General features: G+C 41.0%; 1 protein-coding gene and 1 long non-coding RNA gene across 12 annotated transcripts in view; one reads left to right on the forward strand and one right to left on the reverse strand.

Moving 5' to 3' along the window:
* Positions 1-21129, forward strand: part of TENM2 (teneurin transmembrane protein 2) — a 691595-nt gene that overhangs the window by 653256 nt on the left and 17210 nt on the right. For 8 of the 11 annotated variants that reach the window (XM_062629179.1, XM_062629180.1, XM_062629182.1 and 5 more), the window contains 8 exons: positions 2027-2288; positions 2938-3205; positions 4327-4470; positions 6279-6528; positions 9467-9487; positions 13484-13716; positions 15218-15372; positions 15862-16736. In XM_062629179.1, coding sequence (XP_062485163.1) covers positions 2027-2288; positions 2938-3205; positions 4327-4470; positions 6279-6528; positions 9467-9487; positions 13484-13716; positions 15218-15372; positions 15862-16736 — 2208 coding nt within the window. The remainder of the gene's footprint in view (positions 1-2026; positions 2289-2937; positions 3206-4326; positions 4471-6278; positions 6529-9466; positions 9488-13483; positions 13717-15217; positions 15373-15861; positions 16737-21129) is intronic. The other 3 variants (XM_062629181.1, XM_062629183.1, XM_062629184.1) reach the window with 1 other exon arrangement.
* Positions 1117-20045, reverse strand: LOC134169000 (uncharacterized). The gene is made up of 3 exons (XR_009966721.1): positions 19928-20045; positions 5700-5836; positions 1117-1410 (listed from the first exon to the last, which is right to left on the reverse strand). It is a non-coding gene; the product is annotated as an uncharacterized LOC134169000 (long non-coding RNA).

Raw genomic sequence — 21129 nt, forward strand, 5'->3', positions numbered from 1 at the left:
GATAGTGTCTTTGCTGATTAACAGATGGTATGATCTAATGGAACCATGTGGTACCATGCGTCGCATTCCTCCCAGGGCAAAGAACTATTAAGTAAACACAAAAGTAATTTTTCACATGGCACTTTGAATATTAACTGCGAGTAGATATGCAAGGGCTGACTTCTGATAATGACGTCTTAGCAGGCACACTCCTTTACAATAAATTGCTTTGTATCCATGAAAACATTTGTGGACTACAGTAATATCCAGCTGAGACCAGAAATACTGCATTTTAAAATGCAAGGCAGGCAAACCCTGCTAGGGAAAAAAAAGTATCATTATAGAAGAGTATATTTTGTTAAGAGTTCCCTTCTGACTCTCTTCCCTTTTGAAGATCCACTATCTTTTGAGCTTCTTCAGGGTAGAATGTAATCAAAAGATTCTAATTGAATATATTTAGACAATTTCCTGCTGTGCAAAAAAGTGCTTTTTCCCCCTTGTATCAGCTGATTTGAAATGCACACAAATTCAGATAAACACAAATCAGAGTGTCGGGGTTTATCTAGTTTCCTGGCTATGGTAACTAAACCAGTTTCTCTGTGACACGTGCATTGTAAACATTTGCTGTTTTATCTTCATCTTGCATGCAAACAATTGAATTGAAATAATTAATAGGAGTCAAATGAACTATAGGGAGTGTTTAATTTCCATATTTCCCAGAATATTATTCTGTTATAATAAAAGCATACTGTGCTTGACTTCAGTGGTTTCATGCTACAGTAAATGCTGAACTGAACTGTATTTAAATCTGAATAGGTTATATAAATCATGGAGTAATTTGTCATGTTGCCATGAAACGACTGATATCTACTTCTGTTGTCAGAACAACCTGGAAGTATTTTACTCAGGCCAGATTTCAAAATGCCTGCGCAGCTACATATTACTGCTCTGGTTATGTAGGGGTGGATGTAAATACCTCATCTCTCTGAAAACTGAGATCAATTGTCCTGGGCACAGGAATTGTTACCTGATTTGTAGAACACAAACAGCAAAGCTTTTCATTACTATTCATTACTATACTGCCACATGTCCCGTTCTGTACTTAATGGACAGCATCTCTTAGAAAAGGGCTAATTCAGTGCCCAGTGCCATATGAACTTGGCTTCTCTGCTGATTCTATAAATAAAGGTGACTTGTGGTAATAAATGGGGTGATTTGTTTGTTGGGTATTTTTTATATATTTAATGTAGAGTTTATAATACATAGGGACAAGGTTTGTCCAGGTAACTTCAAATCATTGCTTGTTTTGGCTGGATTTCAGTTGTTCAGTGGCCAGAGGTTCACATGCCATTACTGATCATTTGAAGCATAATACTGAAAAATGCAGTTGTGGTTTAAGCCCAGCCACCAGCTCAGACCCATGCAGCCACCCTGGTGGGACGGGGGAGAGAATCAGAAGGGTAAAAGCAAGAAAACTCATGGATTGAGATAAGAACAGTTTAAAAATTGAAATAAAATCTAATAATAACAGTAATATAATAGTGCTAATAATTGTAATGAAAGGAAAATAACAAAATAAAAAGAGATAACTAAACCCCAAGTGATGCAAGTGCAAAGCAGCTGCCGACCCCACACAGATCGATGCCCAGCCAGTCCCCAGGCAGTGGCCTGGCCAAGCCTTCCCTGCAGTTTATCTGCTGAGCAGGATGTCCTATGGCACAGGATATCCCTTGGGTCAGCTGTCCCAGCTGTGTCCCCTCCATGCGCCCTCGGCATCCTTGCTGGCAGGTCACTACAAGAAGCTGAAGAGTCCTTCTTAGTGTAAGCAGTGCTCAGCAACAACTAAAACATCGCCTTATGATCAACTTGTCCTAAAGCAAAAACACAGCACTATACCAGCCACTAGGGATAAAACAAACTCTATCCCAGCCAAAGCCAGGACATACACCTATTGCTGTAGGTATACTGATATACCTATTTCATTAGCCAGGAATTCTGTTACTGGAATTATTCAGTCTTGTCACTTCTAAAGCCCACATTTTTCTAGGTTTGACTTGGTGGCAAATGGTGGAGCATCCCTAACCTTGCACTTTGAACGGGCTCCATTTATGAGTCAGGAAAGGACAGTATGGTTGCCATGGAATAGCTTCTATGCCATGGACACACTTGCCATGAAGACAGAGGAGAACTCCATTCCCAGCTGTGATCTAAGTGGTTTTGTCCGTCCTGACCCACTCATCATTTCATCACCACTTTCAACTTTCTTCAGTGATGCTCCAGGCCGGAATCCCATTGTACCAGAAACCCAGGTAAGAACAGTGTGAGTGAAAAGAATGTGGAAATCAGTGGTGAGGTGCTAGTACTGAACTGAGCACTTGCTGCAGAGGCACCATTTTTCCCCTGGAATTGTGAGCTGCATTCATTTTGACAGATACCGGGTTTTCCAATGAGGTCTGCAGGAGATTTCCTAAGTTTATGTCGCCCAGACACGTTTATCATTGACTACCATGCACCTTCTCGTTATCAAACAATATATCAGGTGCATCTCTGTATTTCAGTTGACAGCTTAGGTGTTTCAAGAGAATTATGTAAAGTGTGTGGTGCTAACTACAGGCTGTTTAGGACAAAGGAAAACTCTACCAATGCTATTGTTTCACTACTTTAGTTAGTCTTTACTTTATGCTGTTAGTGAAAGCTGCTGCTTCCTGTGACTATTTCTTATGTTCCCCTTAAATATAACTTGCAGTAAAAGTACTTGTACTTATTTGCACTTGTGCCAGCACTGGGCTCTTAGAAAGTGTACACAGATACCAAAGAGTTACTTCTCCAGAAATGTCAGTTGAGGACAGCAATTCCCAATATCAGAAAGTTGTAAGTCCATAAGAATAGGCAAGGGGACATTATTAAGAAAAAATAACAAAGCACTAATGTGAAATGTTTGATCTTTTTCCTGTTCAGGTTCTTCATGAAGAAATTGAGATCCCTGGCTCTAGCATAAAGCTCAGCTACCTGAGTTCCCGTACTGCTGGATACAAATCCCTACTTAAGATCACCATGACTCAGTCACTTGTGCCACTGAATCTAATCAAAGTTCATTTGATGGTAGCAGTAGAAGGGCATTTGTTTCAAAAATCATTTCAGGCATCTCCCAACTTGGCATATACATTTATCTGGGACAAAACAGATGCGTATGGTCAGAAGGTTTATGGGTTGTCAGATGCTGTAGGTAAGTCAGCATATACAAGCTCCAAAACTTTTCAAGTAAGACCTGTAATTCTCAGTAAGAAAACTGCATAGATTTCTTATGGGGAAGCAAATACAGACTAAACATTTCTTGTCCTCCTGACACAATCTATCTTTGTATTATGTTTCTTTTACACATTAAAGATCACATTCAGAGGGTTTAAACTCCATCAACATGCCTGTGTTTCCTGATCGGTAGCTGACTTACAAGGTTTAGACCAGACATGGGAAAAACTGGCCACAGGAACTTAGGTGAAACCTAGTCCATCACTATGTGTTTATTTTCTTTCAGTTAACAAATGAACATCCTGCTGGGCTGTCTGGCATTCTTCAGTGCATTTGGGTTTTTATGCATGCTATTATAGCCTCTTGTGGTGCAATACATTTGAAATGAAAACGGTCCTTTTCTAATGCTGCTCAGTCTTGTAGTTCTATAGCTGGCTTTAGTTCACTTGGTTCTAGTGGGGGGGGAGGGAGAGTGATCATCATATTTTAAGTTTTCATTTTCATATCAGAACCCTTTTGATACAGCAGTGCTAAAAAGAGGCATCAGAGCTGTGCCAGTGTGAAAAGAAAAACCGATTTCAAACTCTGATTTCTTTTCTATATTTTCTAAAATCGTCTTTGCTGTAGCTTTTCTTACATTGTTGCATAGGATATTGCTTTCCTGAGTAATGCTTGCAGTGCCTATGTGCTTAAAAGCACCCAAACTTTTCACTGCTCCTTGGTATATGGTCTGTAAGGTGAACGCACTAAATAAATCCTGTGAACACATGGCAAATGAAGACTTTGATCTCATCTGTGATCTGATAGAATAATTTTATGATATTTTAAACCCCGTATTTCTCACTCTCACCAAACTCTCACTTCTCACCACCAGCTATTCAAAGAGAAGTGATCAGATCCCTGCAGAGTACATATGAATGAAGTTTCAAATTTGTGTCTAGTCAAAGATCTGAATTTAATATTGTAGAATAAAAGAGAGGAATATAATCACTCCATCTTGAGGGGCTGGGGAGCTGGAATGCTGAATGATTTGAATGTGCTCTGGACATTTAATTCAGTGTTTGTTCAGCAAGTATATTAGTTTTTATTTTATTTCAGTTTCTGTGGGGTTTGAATATGAGACTTGCCCCAGTCTCATTTTATGGGAGAAGAGGACAGCACTGCTGCAAGGCTTTGAACTAGATCCTTCAAATTTAGGAGGATGGTCTTTGGATAAACATCATGTACTTAATGTCAAGAGTGGTGAGTTAGTTAATTCCGTGTTTTCTGTGCTGTATGGAGTTTTGTGAACCCTTTTTATCTGCTTTATATTTACACTTGAAAAAGCAATTTCTCCAGTGTTTTTGTTCCACCTTTGGCTCAGGAAAGCATGCACACGTTTCAGTTGTCAGAAAGTTTTTGTAGACTTTCAACAAATGTTTTACTGTTCTGCACAGCAAGTCCTTTATCCTCTAATCTGTTGTTCATGTATTCCCTCGTAATGTCCTTCTGTCTTCCTTCCCTGTTTTTCTGATAACAACCACACCCATTCTGGTTCCGTTTGACCTTTTTCCCTCTAATCTGAGATGGGGCTTAGAGGGAGTACAAGTCTGTGATGAGATACTGAGTCTCATTTGTCCTTCTCCTTTGTCACCTGTTTGGTTTTTCCTCCCTTTTCTTTGTCTTTACATATCCTAAGCTGAATGTTCCTGGTCTTCATATTTTACTTGAAATACCTTAGGGAGCTGAATGCTTAGCATGCATTTCATTTGATCCTGTGAAGTGTTTTCTACAGCCTTCCTGCTGATCCCAGCATTAACCAATTGCAAAGGATATTGTTACTCAAGAAACCTAAAGTAGTATTCAGAATAGGCATAAAGTAGTATTCAGAATAGGCAAGATTTTGCACACACTTCAGGTGTTGTGCAGCAGTCAGATGCTGTAGAGATGATAGTCATTTGGATAGTACATGATAATTCACTGTTGTCACCAGCAGGGTCCCAGTTACATTAGCATCATACAACTGCATACAACTGCCTCTGGCAGCACAACTTCAGAATGAAGTTGCAGAGAGTGAAACTTGTTACAATTGCTTACAACCCCACATCACACAACTAAATTGACAAGACTTTGAGGCACGCAACAGAAGAAATCCAAAGAACGGTGATTTCAGAATGCCAGGTTAATGTAGAAAACATTAAAGCATCTTATTCCCTCAGTGACATGGTTTTGTGGTGGGCTTGGCAGTCCTGGGTTGGACTTGATGATCTTAAAGGTCTTTTCCAACCTGGTTTATGCTATGATGCTATGATTTCCAAGAGAACCAGAGGCTAAAATTTTTTGGTTAGGTTTCTACAGTCTTTGATGGCATGGAAAATGGTCACTGCAGAGGATCCACTCCCCTCTGGGAGCAGGGGTCTGCTTTTTGAACTAATATTTTGAGAAGAAAACCCATCTTTAAGCACTTCTTCAAGCCTGCTAAAGATCCTTACCACTAGCTTCCCTTGTTGATCCTTAGCAGCCCTTCCAGGAGTTTCATCTTTCTCCTCTCTTTCCATTTGCTGTGCTTTCATTTTCTTCTGTGCCTCCATTTCTCACTTCTCATTTTCCATGAAAAAAGTGTGAAAGACTGAGAAGTGGAAAGGGAACAGTAAGGCTGGCATGAAATTCCAGACAGAATGTAACAAAGGAAAGTGGAGTGGGAGAATCCAGGGACACAAATAAGGAACACATCCACTGTTTGCCTTCTCACTTCCCAGTTAATAAAACAATCTAAACCATTGTGACAGGCCAGAGAATTGTATGGCAGTGTTTTCTTTCATAATGAATACCAAAGGACTGTGGGTTTATGTCTGGGGCTGTGGTTGTGTACATGTGTGGGTTTTAGCATCTTCATTAAACCTTTATTTTACTGTCGGAAAGCCCTTCCATTCTTTTTGCACCATTGAAGAAGCAAATGCTGCAGTCATTTCAGTGTACAGTCCTTAACAGCAGCTATTGAAAAGAGAACTACCTGAAGTCCCCTGCAGTGAATGACAGTAATAACCACTTCTTCTCCTCTTTGTTATTAGGTATATTGCACAAAGGCAATGGAGAAAATCAGTTTCTAACTCAGCAGCCAGCTGTGATAACCAGCATTATGGGGAATGGGCGCCGAAGAAGCATATCCTGTCCCAGCTGCAATGGTCTAGCAGAAGGAAATAAGCTTTTGGCCCCTGTAGCACTGGCAGTGGGTATTGATGGAAGTCTCTTTGTTGGAGATTTTAACTATATTCGGCGTATCTTCCCATCCAGGAATGTTACTAGTATATTGGAGCTGAGGTAAGGTGTTAACCTTATTGCTTCATTTCTGTAGCCTGTGCTCAAACCAGCCTTTGCCATTACTTTTTATAATTTTGTAAAACATTGTCACTTTCAACCTATTTAAATTCCAGTGGAGAAATGGGGCACAGAAATGCATAGTTCAAAGTCTGTAGTTTATCAGAGCAATAACTATAGAGAAGTTAGAGGAAAGGACAAACAGGCTTGTACAAAAAGAACAAACCATGTTCTTCTTTCTTGTTGGTGATCATTTGATACAATCTCCCCTCAGTACTATGCATCATTTAGTTTTGTTTGAAAACTGCAGAATTGACTGCCCTTAGGTATTGAGCCACAGAGATAAGCAAATTCAAACAGATTTACAAGGTTAGCAGGAAGGTTTTCTTGTCAATGGTTTTGACAGCCACTTTCCCACTGCTTTCCCATGCTTGTGAGTCTATTTCTGTACATTGACTAGTGCAGTTAAGATTGACATACAGAGTCACTTTCATCATCAGAACTCCTTTTAAGATTGAACCTCTGTCCCCCCATCCCGCGCCCCCTCCCCAGCATTAAGATTTGGTCACTTAATAGGGAAGGCATGAGCATAGAGTGTACCACTTCACCCATTTCTGTTCCATCTCCTTTCTTCATTCTTACAGGAGAGGCAAGAGCTACTGCTTCAAACTGTAACTCATGTAACTGGACCTTATAGTTACAGCACTATTGAGTATTTGCAGAAAAATGAGAAAAAAATAGCTTATACTGGCTGTTTCCTGATACTTCTGCAGCCCACTCAGGCAATACAGTTAATTCTCTTGTAAATTGGATACAGCTGCAAAGTCCATAGAGTAAATTTAGGTCATTAGCCTTTTTTTTAATGATATGGCCATAACCAGTTCCTCTCTTCCACTGTACTTTTAGTTTTTAATTAGTGGGAGAAAGTGCAAAATGATTGGACAGTGAGAGAATAGGAGGCCTAGCTCTATTCTACACCTCTCTTCCATTCATGTCATTCTGTTGATGTCACTATTGTGAATTCTGATTTTATACAACAAAAGAGTTCCAATTCAGGCCAATTCTACCCTGAAATCACTCTCTGACACCTACCTCATATACCATCAGGCTGCCTCATTAGATTTGAAACTCCAAAAAGTCATAGATCATGGCATGCTTTCTGCTGGCAGCTCAGTATAAACCACAGGAGGGAGCTGGTATGGATGTGCGACCAGTTATAAATATTTATTTCAATGTACACTGTAGCTGTGCATTATAAGGTATATAATGCTGATTTTTTTTGTTTCTAATTTGTTCAGTTCATTTTAGCTTTCCAGTAAATAGGATCACATCTTTATAGGTGAAGAGAAACAGTTTCAAATTTGGATAATTAATGTAAGGCTTTTACATGCACCTCACTTGCTAATATCAGCCAGAGAGTTTCCCAGGCCACCTGATACTTGGAAATGTTGTCTCCAAGTTTACAACAAACAGTAAAGTGTTTGTTGGGCTTTTCAAGAACTTGGGCTTTTCAGCATGTATGAGGGAAAATGAGAACATCTGTAAAGAAACAGAAGATGGACTTCTTAATCCGCTTTTGTCCACTTTCTCTCTACTTTTAGGAAGGTCTGCTTTCCATAGCATAATTTCTTTAGCTTCTGTTGCAGCTATTAGCAATGAACAATAAAGCCATTGCATTTTGAGTGCTATTGGACAGCTGCAAATAGCTTGACACACAGATTTTTAGCATTTGCAGTGATATCTTTTGTCCCCTGATCCTCTAAAGGGAATTAAGGTCCCTTCCAGCAAACATCATCTATAGCAGCAGTCATGATTCAGTAGTAAACTTAAAATCTATATAAGTTACATGCGTAAGAGGTTGACAATTTGAGCTAAATAAGTAAGAATGAGACCAGTCTTCAGCTAGTATCAAGTAGCTTGAATAACGTTGCAAATAATATGTTCATAAGTATTAAAAACCAAATACATCACTATTTAGATTTCCCAACGGGTGTAATTTTGGTTTTACATAAGCCAGTATAAATCTTGAGTAACTTTGTAAGTCAGAACATCCCAGTGTGCATATTTGCTTCGCACTGTCGTTATGAAGATGCCTGCTCTGAGTAGCTAATAGGAATTTTGACTCAGGAGTGTTGCATGTCACGCTTCACGCTGGTATTGCAAGTTTGGAGCAGTGCATTGAGTGCTGCAGCTCGGGAGTTTTCATGCACCTCTTTGTTTCATTCCTTGGATGTTCCTAAATGGAAATGACTTAAACACAGTGAAACACTGTGGTGTGGGGAATGTATTAATTTACTTCCGGGAAGTAAAGGACACTTTTCCTTTGACTTCGTGTCTAGATGATACAGATCCTTTAATGCTATTTATCGCCCATTGTACAGTATCTTACTGCTCACTTAGAAGGGTTGGGTTTTTTTACCCTCAGGTTTGCTTGATAGGCTTAAATAGATACCGAGTAGCATCCAAACTTGCTTTAAGCAATTATTCTAGGGACTGGGAGGAGAGGAAAGTATATTCTGTAGTAGAAATTTGTTTAGAAGTAGCCTGTTGGAAAACTATTTTGATTAAAGAGGTTGCCTCCAACTGGCAGGTGATATCCTGAGCCCAGTGCTTCTCCCTCCCCTGTTCTGTATTCAGAAAACTGCCAGTTTTTCTAGCTCCTAGCCCACAGGATACTCATATTTCCATGTGAGAAACTCTTTCAGGGGTCTAGAAAATGTCCTGTAAAATATACGGGGGGTGGAGGTTGGGGGCAGAGAACCAGCTTGCAACTCTATCGCTCCCAGTCGCTTTTCATCCGTAACCCAAGCAAAGGCTAGTGCTGAAAAGAGATATCTTCTCCTGTGTCCTTTTGTAAAATAAAACAAATACTATGTTTGCTTTACCATCTATTCTTCAGCTAACTGTTTGTTCTTTTTTCTTCTGTTCCCTTTCTATAAAGAAATAAAGAGTTTAAACATAGGTAAGACACGAGCTCTTTCCCATATAATTTGATATGGTTTGTTTGCTTCATTGTGTTTGCTTTTTGTGTTGTGCTTCTTGTGTAATGTTATGTTCTTCATGTACCATATATAGAAACATTTTTATGTGGTAATTGTGTGTTATGAATATGATAAGCATTAGCAATTATGAAATGCAGTCAAAAAGCAACCAAATAAGTTCTGACAGTAATTAGAAATTTCTAGTAGAATGCCAGTATAATGAACCCCAAGATAACTTCTCTATAAGCACTTCTCCCTGCTGTCTGTAATTGGTCTAAATGGTTGAGGCAAACTACCAGAGCAGTTTTACAAATACCAGAAAGGTTCACAAAAGCACTAATGACAGCAGATAGGTCAAAAACTCATTTTCTGGTCATTAATGATTTTCTGAACCCTCTGTCCTTTCTCATAATTTAGTTTCTATTTTCTTTCATCAAATACATTTAACAGTCAGTCAACCTGTGGGGCTGGTTGTATGCAACCACTGGATGCAGTTGCTGTAAGGTGCAGGAAGGAGGCAGAACCTGCCTGGACATTAGGAGAGGAGATTTTCATTGTCTCACCTGAGCACTAGGGCTTCTGATGGCAGCAGCATAGGAAACGCTTGTTCATCTTCCGGGACAGGGAGGATGTTCACCCTGGAGACTATCAAAGGCAAGAACAAGAAAGTATTCCATAGTGTCCTGTGCATCACCCTTTTAAAACCATATTTTCCATTTCTGTGACGCAATTAGATACAAAGGGTGGCCCAGATTAAACAGTCTAATTTCCCCTTTACAATATATTTTGGTATAGCAAGTATACATTTTCACTAAATTTTCTTCTCTGGATGAATTAATTCATAATTTGCTGATGGTTTTTGGTGATGCTGAGGCTCCTCGTTTGCACTAACTCAGCTTAGTTATTTTTTTTTTTAGATGCTTAGAGATTTGCTCTGGGCACTTCTCTTTTTGGTTGGATTGAAAGCAAAGCTGTCGTTAGGTTGTGAATTTGATGCACATTTGAGAAGAAAAGGGAGGACAAGCTGATCCTGCCTGTACCACATGCTGTCAAGCACTGGGCTCCCTCCCGGAACAGAGCAAGGCTGCCCAGTGGTATCTGCTGTAGTCACTGTGGAGGGCAAGAGGCAGAGCCATTATTGGCAGAAACCTCTGAGCAATACTGAAGGTTATGGGAAATCTTTTAAAACCAGGTACCTTCATTGGCTTCCTGTAATTTGAATAAAAGATTCCAGTGGCACGGAGAGAAGAGAGGCAGAGGTCTGTGGTTGCTCAGGTGCTAGTTTGATAAATGTTTACTTCTCATTTAAAATTTATTGCTCTTTGAGGTAATAATCTCCCAGTTTCTTTGGGGACATGGTGAGTGCACGTCACCTTCCACCAGTTGTTTTCTGCTAAAGTCCCTCAAATATTTTATGTGGAGAGTCATAGAATCCCAGAGTGGTTTGTGTTGGAAGGGACCTTAAGATCATTCAGTTCCAACCCCCTGCCACAGGCAGGGACACCTTCCACTCGACCAGGTTGCCCCAAGCCAGGGATGAAGCATTCTGCCGCTATCTGTTCCCTTACCGAGCCCAGGAAAGAGCAAAGGGGTATGCAGCAGATCTGCAGCTCCAGAGAGCTGCTCCCTGGTCTGGACTGACTCCCTGAGGGAGGTTCCAGGGGAGAAGGCAGGGTGAGCTCCACAGACATACCAATGACTGAAAGAGGAGAGGGACGTAACCCAGTGTTCTGCCATCGCTCTTTACCCTGACTTACACCTTACCCCATCCTGGTAGCAGCGGGCCATGCCTGAGGCTAGCTGTGGGCACAGGGAAGCAGGGCGTGCTCACTCAGGAAGGCAGCACAGGCTGGCAAAATCATGTCTGAAGAGAAGAGACACTTCCAGTGTGGCTCATGTCAGGAGCAGCGCAGCTCCTGCAGGCACTGCTGGCACAGCTCCCACCTATGGGGCCGGCAGCGGTGTCTGCACCTAGTTCATACCTGCCCCTGGACTCCCCACCCAGCCAGGGTGGGTGCCTATGTTTCAGCAGGGCCAGGCAAAGGGCACTCAGGGCCAGAGCCTGCAGGTACAGCTGTCCCTTGTTGGCTCATCTGCTGCTGTTGCAAAGCCTCAAGCTGAGCTTGGGTGCGTTTGTGAAGTGCTGCACAACACCAGTGTCCTAGCAGGGTTTGTTCAGTGTAAGGAGAGAGCATGTTGAAGAAGAATTTCTGTTCAAGGACCAACGTGCAGGTGTTTGAATGGCACAGGTACTTGAGAGACTGCAGAAACCTTGTGAGTGGAAAGAAATATCTTGTTAGGTGACAAAGAAGACTGAGCTTTGTTTGGGAGGGAGAAGAAGGATATAGTAAGGGCCTAGTGAAGAGGTGCAGTCTGCTGCTGAGGATAAGCAGAGGAACTTGGGGAATAAAGAGATTGTGCTCTAATCGCAAGCATGTCACTAGTCTCCCTGCATAACTTTGTCTACACCACTTAACCTCTCTGTGCCTCAGTTTCCTCCTCTGTAAAATGGGTGTAATACCCATCTTTTTCAAGTACTTTGAGATCCATGCATGAAATGAACCTGCCAAGTATTTTTTTGTTTGTTGTATTTTTTCATCTCTAATTTCTACACTCCTAGACTTCAGCAGATGGTACTACCTCTGCCAACTGAATGCTGGTCAAACCAAACTCCTTCCTCCTTTCTACAGCTTTAGAGCTGTTACTGACCTAAAATCATGCCATGCCAAAGACTGGCATAGAGGAAAATAACTGTAGAAAGTGATATTGCTGGACCTCCTCATTCCTCCTGATCTGGTCATGACCACATGAAAGCAGTTTTCTTTGTGGTGCTGATAAATCCGTCTGCCAAAAGTGGCCTTATGATATTTCCAGCCAGTGTGACCTTGAAATGGCTTATGTCCATCGTAACTTACCTCTGTGTATCCTCACTCTTGGAGATGGGCACTTTTGCCACATGAAGCTAGGAGTGTGGATATTTGGAGGCAAATATCTCTGGTTACTGGTAAGTAACCTTCATTTTTTTTTTTCTTCTTGTCTTCATTTGTCTTCTATGCTTTGAAACCGCCATTGATCTTATTTACACTCATCCATAGGCTCCAAAGGCTGCAAAATTCACATCATGCTTAAAATCCAACTAAATTGAGTTAAACTAGCCAGGCAAGACTGAAAATATTTCTGCACTGCAGTTGTGTGTGTGTGAATGTACATATATGGCAAAGATTGACATTTCTCAATTTGCAGAAGATTTGCTAAAGTAGTTCCAAAACGTGACGAACTGTCAAAACCCCATATATTTCAGAAGAGAAGTAGGTTTCCATATGAGCGCCCATTCTAATCACAAACTGAGGACCAGTTTTTCAATAACAGAAGGTTTGGAGTTAAAGTCAGACACTTGGGGTCTCTGGTTTGAGCTATATAATCAACTTCATCTGCCGTAAATGAGATTCTTGATAAGAATGAATGAGAACAAATTTGCTTTAGGAATAAATTTGTTATGCCTCTGCCTCCTATTTATACAAGACCTCACAAATCTTGTGGCATAATATAAGTGACTCAGAAGCTGATTTTATGATCTTGCTCCCATGACTTCTGCTTTCAAGAGAAGTTAAACAAGGTGGCTGGGAGGAGGGCAGCAGGTAGAGGTAAGCTAAAGAGAATTCACCTGGAGCAGACCAAAAGGACAGAAGAGATCAAGAGACAAGTCTGCTGTGCAGCTTTGGCTTATTGGGCTCTGCTGTGCAAGGTTTGGTGTAGGAGGATAAATGAGATTTGAAACGGCAATTCTTTAGCAACACTGACCAGGCCCTAATCACATTAAAGCTGCAGATGGTAATCCCTCAGACCCCACCTCGGTGTGAAGGTGTCAGACTTTCTTTCCAGATCTCTCTGTGCCTGATGAGTATCCAAGTTCTGAAGCCTGTGAAGTTTCTAGACTGCTCAGCTCTTTCTGTTCTATGCTTTCTTTTTCTCTAAAGCAACAATCCTGCTCATAAATACTATCTGGCCGTGGACCCTGTTTCAGGCTCACTGTATGTATCGGACACCAACAGTCGACGGATATACAGAGTCAAGTCCCTCTCTGGCACGAAAGACCTAGCTGGTAACTCTGAAGTGGTGGCAGGGACAGGAGAGCAATGCCTGCCCTTTGACGAAGCCAGATGTGGGGATGGAGGGAAGGCAGTGGACGCAACCCTCATGAGCCCTCGAGGTAAAGTAGGAAAAGAAGCTGGAGAAAATGACTGTGTGAGGCTGGGCTGGGTGTGGAAATAATTATCTGGCAATTAAATCACTCCTTGCTCAGTAGTTTTTATTCTGGGCTTTAATTACAGTGGATTGGCAAGTGTTCATGCTTTGTTTAGTTAAAGCAAACTTTATTACCCTAACAGTGAACACTGCGAAAGGAGAACAGAACACAAATTAGCAGGGTACCGCTCACTCCAAGAAGCAAGCATGTAAACTGGGGAACAAATCACTGCTTGAGATGATAGTCTTTGGGGAGAAAAACTGCCTGCTACGACTTTTCATCTGAGTTTCTAGCCTGTGCATTCCCTTTTTCTTCAGAGGCAGAGAAAAAATAAAAGGATTTTTGCCCTTTCCAGTTTCTAATTTTTGAGAGAAAGTTTTCAAGATGACAGAGATTTGGGGATTTGTTGCTAGGATTTTTTTCTTCCCATTGTTTCATGTTCATTGTAAGGATGAATTGATCAGGTGTACTGCCAGGTGCTACAAACTTCTTTGGGTTTTATTTCAATGGTTGAAAATAGATGATTGTAAAAGCAAATAAGAATGAAAGGTCCTATTTCTTTGTAGAGGTAATAGTTTCAGTTAATACATACAGAGCGTATTAACAGGACAGAGCTGTTTCCATGTTTGAAGGTAAGCCTCTATGTAGAAGTTAGAAGATAAAGCTGTACCTGCTCTCACTGCCCAACAGGATGAGCACTGCAACCATTTGAAGACAGAATTTTTAGATCAATATTTTATTTTCAGCCCACAAAACGGACAAGGCAGCGCACCAAATCAAAGCAGGAAAGGCAAGAGAGAAAAAGCTTGCCCTCCTTACCACAGGCAGCAGCATCCTTCTGTTCCTCCAAGGGAGCACCTTTCATTCTGTGCCTTTCCTTTCTAAGGACTCCCAGTGTGACAGCCATTGAACCTTTCCTTTTTTCCTAGGCTGGAAACCCCTGTGTCTTCATCTGGAAACACCAGATATTCTTCCCATATTCCTTGCTGCAACAGGTCAAAGAATTAAAAAACAATCCTGAAAGACTGTAGTGTCCTCTTCATTTTTCTAAATCTTAAAGAAATTTAAAAAGATTTCTAAAAATTCCCAGATCCTTCAGATGAAGAAGCAACACCTCAAATTTCTGAGATTAAAACTGAGGGTTTGTTGGCTTTCATAGGGTTCACACAGTGCATCATACAGAGTTTGAATTTAGAAGTAAGAGGTTACATTCCACTGGCTCTTTGACATGTTGTGGGGATTCCTGTGGTTTGGTTTTCTTTAAAGCCCCAAGGGATCAACCTGCTTGATGCCATTTATTCACCAGAACTACAGGTACTTGGAGGGATCCAGGACCTGTGCTCAGGTTGGAAAGGAGGAAAGAACAGGGGAAGCAAACAACTGTCACCATTTTGTAAAGCTGCCAACAAGATGAAGCCTGCCTTGAAGCCCGGAGCCTCACTGATGCCTGGTTTTTATATTTCAGGAATTGCAGTGGATAAATATGGTCTCATGTATTTTGTTGATGCCACTATGATTAGAAAAGTGGATCAGAATGGAATTATATCAACCCTGCTGGGCTCCAATGACCTAACTGCTGTTCGACCACTCAGCTGTGATTCCAGCATGGATGTCTCCCAGGTATCTTAGTGCATTTATTTTCTTCTCTGCCTTAGAAGAGATGGGCATCTATTTTGGATGACTGCCTGGCCACTTAAGAAATACATTATGCAGCACAAGATGGTAGTATTTTTGATTCATTACTGAAATGAGTGAACCATCCTTTTACTGTGGCTAACACAGGTTATTTATGCAACTGTAGTGAGATAAGGTTGAGATAATGGGAGTTATTGTCTTAATTGCTGTTTTTCTGTAATTATTGTAGAGCTTCCACAATGTAGCATTCATTCTTTGCACAGAAACACAATTAGCCAAAGTTACCACTGCACGTAGCTTTAATATTGCTGAAAAACAAAAGCATTGTTTGAAATAGTTGCCGTTCATGACTTGGTTTCATGATTACGCTGATAAACCCCTCACTAATTTGCTGTTGTTACACATGGAATTTTAAACACTAGAAGTGTACTTTTCAGTTATGAGTTTTACAGTAATAATTTGTGCAACTCATAGGTACGGCTGGAGTGGCCTACTGATCTCGCTGTCAATCCCATGGACAACTCACTTTATGTCTTAGAGAACAATGTTATTTTACGGATCACAGAAAATCATCAAGTTAGCATTATTGCTGGACGCCCCATGCACTGCCAGGTTCCTGGTATAGACTACTCTCTTAGCAAACTGGCTATTCACTCTGCACTTGAATCAGCCAGTGCCATTGCCATCTCACACACAGGAGTTCTTTACATCAGTGAGACAGACGAAAAAAAAATTAATCGGCTACGCCAGGTAACTACCAATGGAGAAATATGCCTTCTTGCAGGGGCAGCTTCAGACTGTGATTGCAAAAATGATGTCAACTGTAATTGCTATTCTGGGGATGATGGGTATGCCACTGATGCCATCTTAAATTCACCATCTTCCTTAGCTGTGGCCCCAGATGGTACCATCTACATAGCTGATCTTGGAAACATCCGCATTAGGGCTGTCAGTAAAAACAGGCCCATTCTTAATTCTTTTAACCAATATGAAGCTGCATCTCCAGGAGAACAGGAGCTGTATGTCTTCAATGCTGATGGGATTCACCAGTACACTCTCAGCCTTGTTACCGGGGAGTACTTGTACAATTTCACCTATAGCAGCGATAACGATGTCACGGAGGTGATGGACAACAATGGCAACTCCCTGAAGGTCCGTCGGGATGCCAGTGGGATGCCCCGCCATTTACTGATGCCGGATAATCAGATTGTCACGCTGGCTGTTGGCACTAATGGTGGACTCAAGCTAGTCTCAACACAGACCCTGGAGCTCGGATTAATGACATATAACGGAAACAGTGGTCTCTTAGCAACGAAGAGTGATGAAACAGGATGGACAACATTTTATGAGTAAGAATGTTTTTGGCTCTATTAAGCGTACATTTATTTTTCAAATGGTAGCGAGTAGGCCCCGAACTGACCCTACAGAAATCTGTTGTAGGCTTTTCACTGATGCTGAATAAGGCCATGACGACTCAGTCTAGTTTGATGCTGAAAATTATTAAGTGGCTTCTTGATTTCATCAGTTTTTGCCAGGTCCCTTGGGTGGGTACCAGACCACTTTAATTTCTGCCCGCAGTATGAGGCTTGTGGGGACTCTCACCCACTTCCAGCACAAAGGACTGTGTGCCACCTTCAGAAACCCATGTTTGATTTACGAGACTGGGCCCCTGCTCTTAGTCGTTATCAAGGCTGTAGATAACTGGCACTCAGACCAGCCCCCAGCAACCCACAGCTCCTACTGAGCTGCCTCTGCCTAGGAACCCTAATGCTGCAGGTTCTTTTGGAGCTCAAGCTAGATATCTGCTGTTCAGACTCATATATTACTCGTGGTTGTTAAAATGTTGATTAACTTCAGTGATTGTTCATTCTTGAGGCAAGCGCGGAGATTAGATCCCCAGCTAGCTGCCAGAACCCCAGTGTAACTTTGTAGATAGCCTGGAAGCACACTGGTGTTGGTGACCATATGGATTAGAAAAACAGAACTTCCTCTTTAAATGCAATTCATCAGAGATCAAGTTCAAGAGTATATTAAAAACCTAGAAAAAACAGTCACATTTATTAATAGTTACCCTGTTCTTACTAGTCCTATTGCCATGTATTGATCAAAACAACTTTAAAAATAGAAACAAAAACATATATTGAAAATATATATATAATCTTTAAGTACATCGAGTCTGATGCCATAGTTAATTAACCATTACTAAATACCATTGCTCAAATTAGCGGGTAGAAAGCATGAATAGGGCTTTATATTTAATTTTAAATTGGAAGCTCATTTTTAAGGCTACAGACCAGCACTGATGCGCACGTAGTTTAGTTTACTAATGGATTCATCTTTTTTTTAGAGGAAACGTAAGTAATGCAGGAATAAAAAGAACCTCAGAATGTATCTAAATCAGCGCGGTACATCAGTGTTGTGTCCAGCGCCTTTTGTTCCCGTAGAAAGGAAAGCAGTGCCCTCTCGTGGTCCCCTCCTGGTGCGGCCCTGGAATTTCAACCACTGATTTTCCCGTCGCTGAGTAGATACGTGGAGGGTTTTTCTCCTTAATATTGTGTAAAGAGTATTTCTTTACCACACCTCAATTAGAAAAATAACCCAGAAATGTGAACACAGGAAGGATTTAGCTGCTGATTGCAAGATCAGGAAAAACCTCTCTGTACTGGACCATGGAAAAATCTCACATTATTGCTGATGAGATGTTGATGCCCTTCTAGGTGGGATTTTTGTTGTTGCTTTTTCTTCAGTAGCTAGGCCAAGTGTCAGATCAGAAGTCACATAGACTAGCTGTTTCTCAAAATACCAGTAATTAATTGTAGCAAAGGAAATGGCAGTGTATCTTCAAACTCTATCTGAAAACAATGAAACATTAAAAAATACCATCAGAAGGTTACAAGTTACCAAACTGGTGTAACTGGTGGCTGAGAATTACACGAAGTACTGAGCTAGCATGATTTGTTAGAAGAATTGTGCTCTGATCGCTAAGGAAGTGTAGAAGGTGGGTGCTTTGATGTCTTACTGAAGTACAGCTGAAAATACAATTTAATGTGTTTATAGTGCTGACATGTTGACTAGATTCTTTTCCAAGATCAAGTAAGAAAAGATGTTTGACCCTTGCCTAGGTCAGAGGAAGTTAAGCACCATACTTGGGTCTAAGGGATACACCTGAGGTACTGCCTTAGGTGATGACTGGCATTGATGAGGCAGTGGAAATAACTTCCTTTCTGCCAGATTTGTACATATATTCTCATAAGCATAGAGCCCATAGATGAGAGGATAGTAGAATCCTTTGTGCATTAAAAGAAGAAAAGACATAATATGCCATTCATGAAGATGTTAAAAGTAGATATGTATCTCTGTATGTGAATGGAAAACCCTATGCAAGGACAAGAAGTTAGCTATATGCACTGGAGATACTCATTACAGAAAAACAGAGGCATGTCCTTCAGGCTGATCCTAAGCAGCTGACTTAGAGTAATTCTGTCATATGTCATATGTCATGTACCCCCACAGTTGAGGGGTTTATTAATAAAATTATGAGAATTATTTAAATCAAATTAAAAAATCTAAATAGTCGCAGTCCACAGCCACTTAATTCTGGTTTCTGTTTTTTCATCAAAGTAGTTCCAAGGGGAAAATTCTATGTTCATCACTATGCAATTTATTTTGGTAGGTATAAGTTACTGTCAATAGAAGATGAAAGAAATACTTGGCCAGTTGAGAGTTTATAAGGACAACAAAATAGTTTTCTGTGCCATTACATTCATGCATTCATACAGAGATAATCAATACCCCAGATACAGCCAAAGAACTGGAAAAGAATAAATGTTTTTTGAATACTAAAATACCACATAAATGAAAGTTCTTATGAAAAATGTACTTTGGTGTATTTATATCAACCAGCCACTGAAGTGCTGTGCTATCTTATTGGGTTCTTTCTTTTTTTAATCTGAAGCTGTACCCTGAAAATGCTCACATAATTGAATTCATGGAGTATATCCAGGTATGCATTGAATATGTGGAGAAATGCATACACTAACTGGTTTTATGTATGTGCATACACACTCATGCATGTATTATACATACAGTGCATGTGTATATGCACGCAGTTCATCTGCAGTAGGAACAGGCAAGGCTGTTAAATAATGTAACAGCTATCAGCAGGCTCACATGGGGTAATTTAAGCTTGATTTTGGGCATGAAGCACATATATTTGAAGTGATTCTCAGTGGTATTCCACTTAGTTTTGGGAACATCCTAAGAGAGTGCTGCAGTTTTCTTCTTGAGTCAGCTTGGGGTTTATAAGGGAGAGAAAATAGGGATGTATGTAAATGCATGTGATCTGCACCTTGGCCTGCTCTATGTTAAGTCAAAACTGCTGTTACTCCTTTCTGCAGTACTGTATAAGGCACTGTCCTGGCTACTCCCACCTACAAGCTGTCCAGCTGTACACGTCCCAGACCTCAAAGGTTGCCAACAGTAAAAATTGCCTAAGATACAGAGGTGCCATAATACTGGCCCTGGGTGCACTATCACAAACCTGCTGAGGGACGTGTGGGTCGGGTATCTGTAGCTCTGTGAGGAGGTGATGCATAAGTGCTCAGCATGTCTCGCGGTTGACCTGTAGCCGTGCCTGGTGGCCCGGCACACAGCGGCTGCAGGGGCTGGCTCCGAGCCGCCGGGCTCCCAGGCACTGTCTCCAGGCTGCAGGCACCATCAGCCAACAGCTCCTGTGTCTGCCCGGGTGCCAGTGGCTGGTGTCACCCAGAGCTGCCCTGGCAGCCATGGTCCTGGAAACCTTGGCCTGCTTGGGCAGACTTGGTTGCAGTTAGCAAAGTGTTGGCAGGTTAGTGGTGGGCACTGGGAGATCTTTGAAGATACTGGGCTTAAGAAAGGATCTGTCCCCTTGTGATTTTATTAGTAGAAAAACTCAGGATGAAACCTTCCTCAACTGAAGCTCAGGAATTTCAGTGTATCCAGAACCCACCTCATCTGAAAATATAAAGGTCACCTTACCAGATCTGATTCAGCTAGCCTGATGCTGTGTCATACACTTTGACATGTAGTGGCTGCTTCTGAAGAAGATACCAGAAGCCCCAGGTCCATTAGTATATTTTCCATTGCAATTTTTTTTTGTTTACTTCATTAGACCCAGGTTCATGTCATAAAGAAATGCATACATATCATATATGGTTTATAGCCATTAAATTCCCATATAGCTTTATTCTCATTATTCAGTTAAACGTCTGGGTGTTGGGTTCTACTAAGCACTTGCGCTCACAAAATACATAAATTAAAAGAAAGCCTCAATAATATGTCACTTTAAATTTGTGGTACAGAAAAGGTTTCGGTTTCATTCATTTTAAAGTTTTTACCTTAAACTTATGTTTTTTAAGCAGGATTTTATTGATGCCATGGATAAAGTAAAAAAGCCTTCATTATACATTGTTATTGCAGTGTGTATATAGAGTTTTAAGTAGTGGATTATGTCTAAATCGCTTAATATATCATTTAAGTAGTGAATATATCTGCTATTAAGCCAAGTGGTCTGCAGACCTTCCTAGAGAGCACTTGTTTAAGCGGGTCCAGCACTTGCTTATAAACCTTTTAATCTCTGCCATTGTGGAATTCAAATATTGTGCCCAGCCCTGGGGAACATGCCCCATGGTGGGGGCAAACCACTGACTTCTAGAAGCAGCATCAGAATATTGCAATGTTCCTGTTTCAGGCTCTGCACATCCT

Source organism: Pezoporus occidentalis, unplaced genomic scaffold (genome assembly GCF_034315485.1).
Source record: "Pezoporus occidentalis ecotype Australia unplaced genomic scaffold, CSIRO_AGI_Poc_V1 ctg33, whole genome shotgun sequence".
Classification (NCBI taxonomy): domain Eukaryota; kingdom Metazoa; phylum Chordata; class Aves; order Psittaciformes; family Psittacidae; genus Pezoporus; species Pezoporus occidentalis.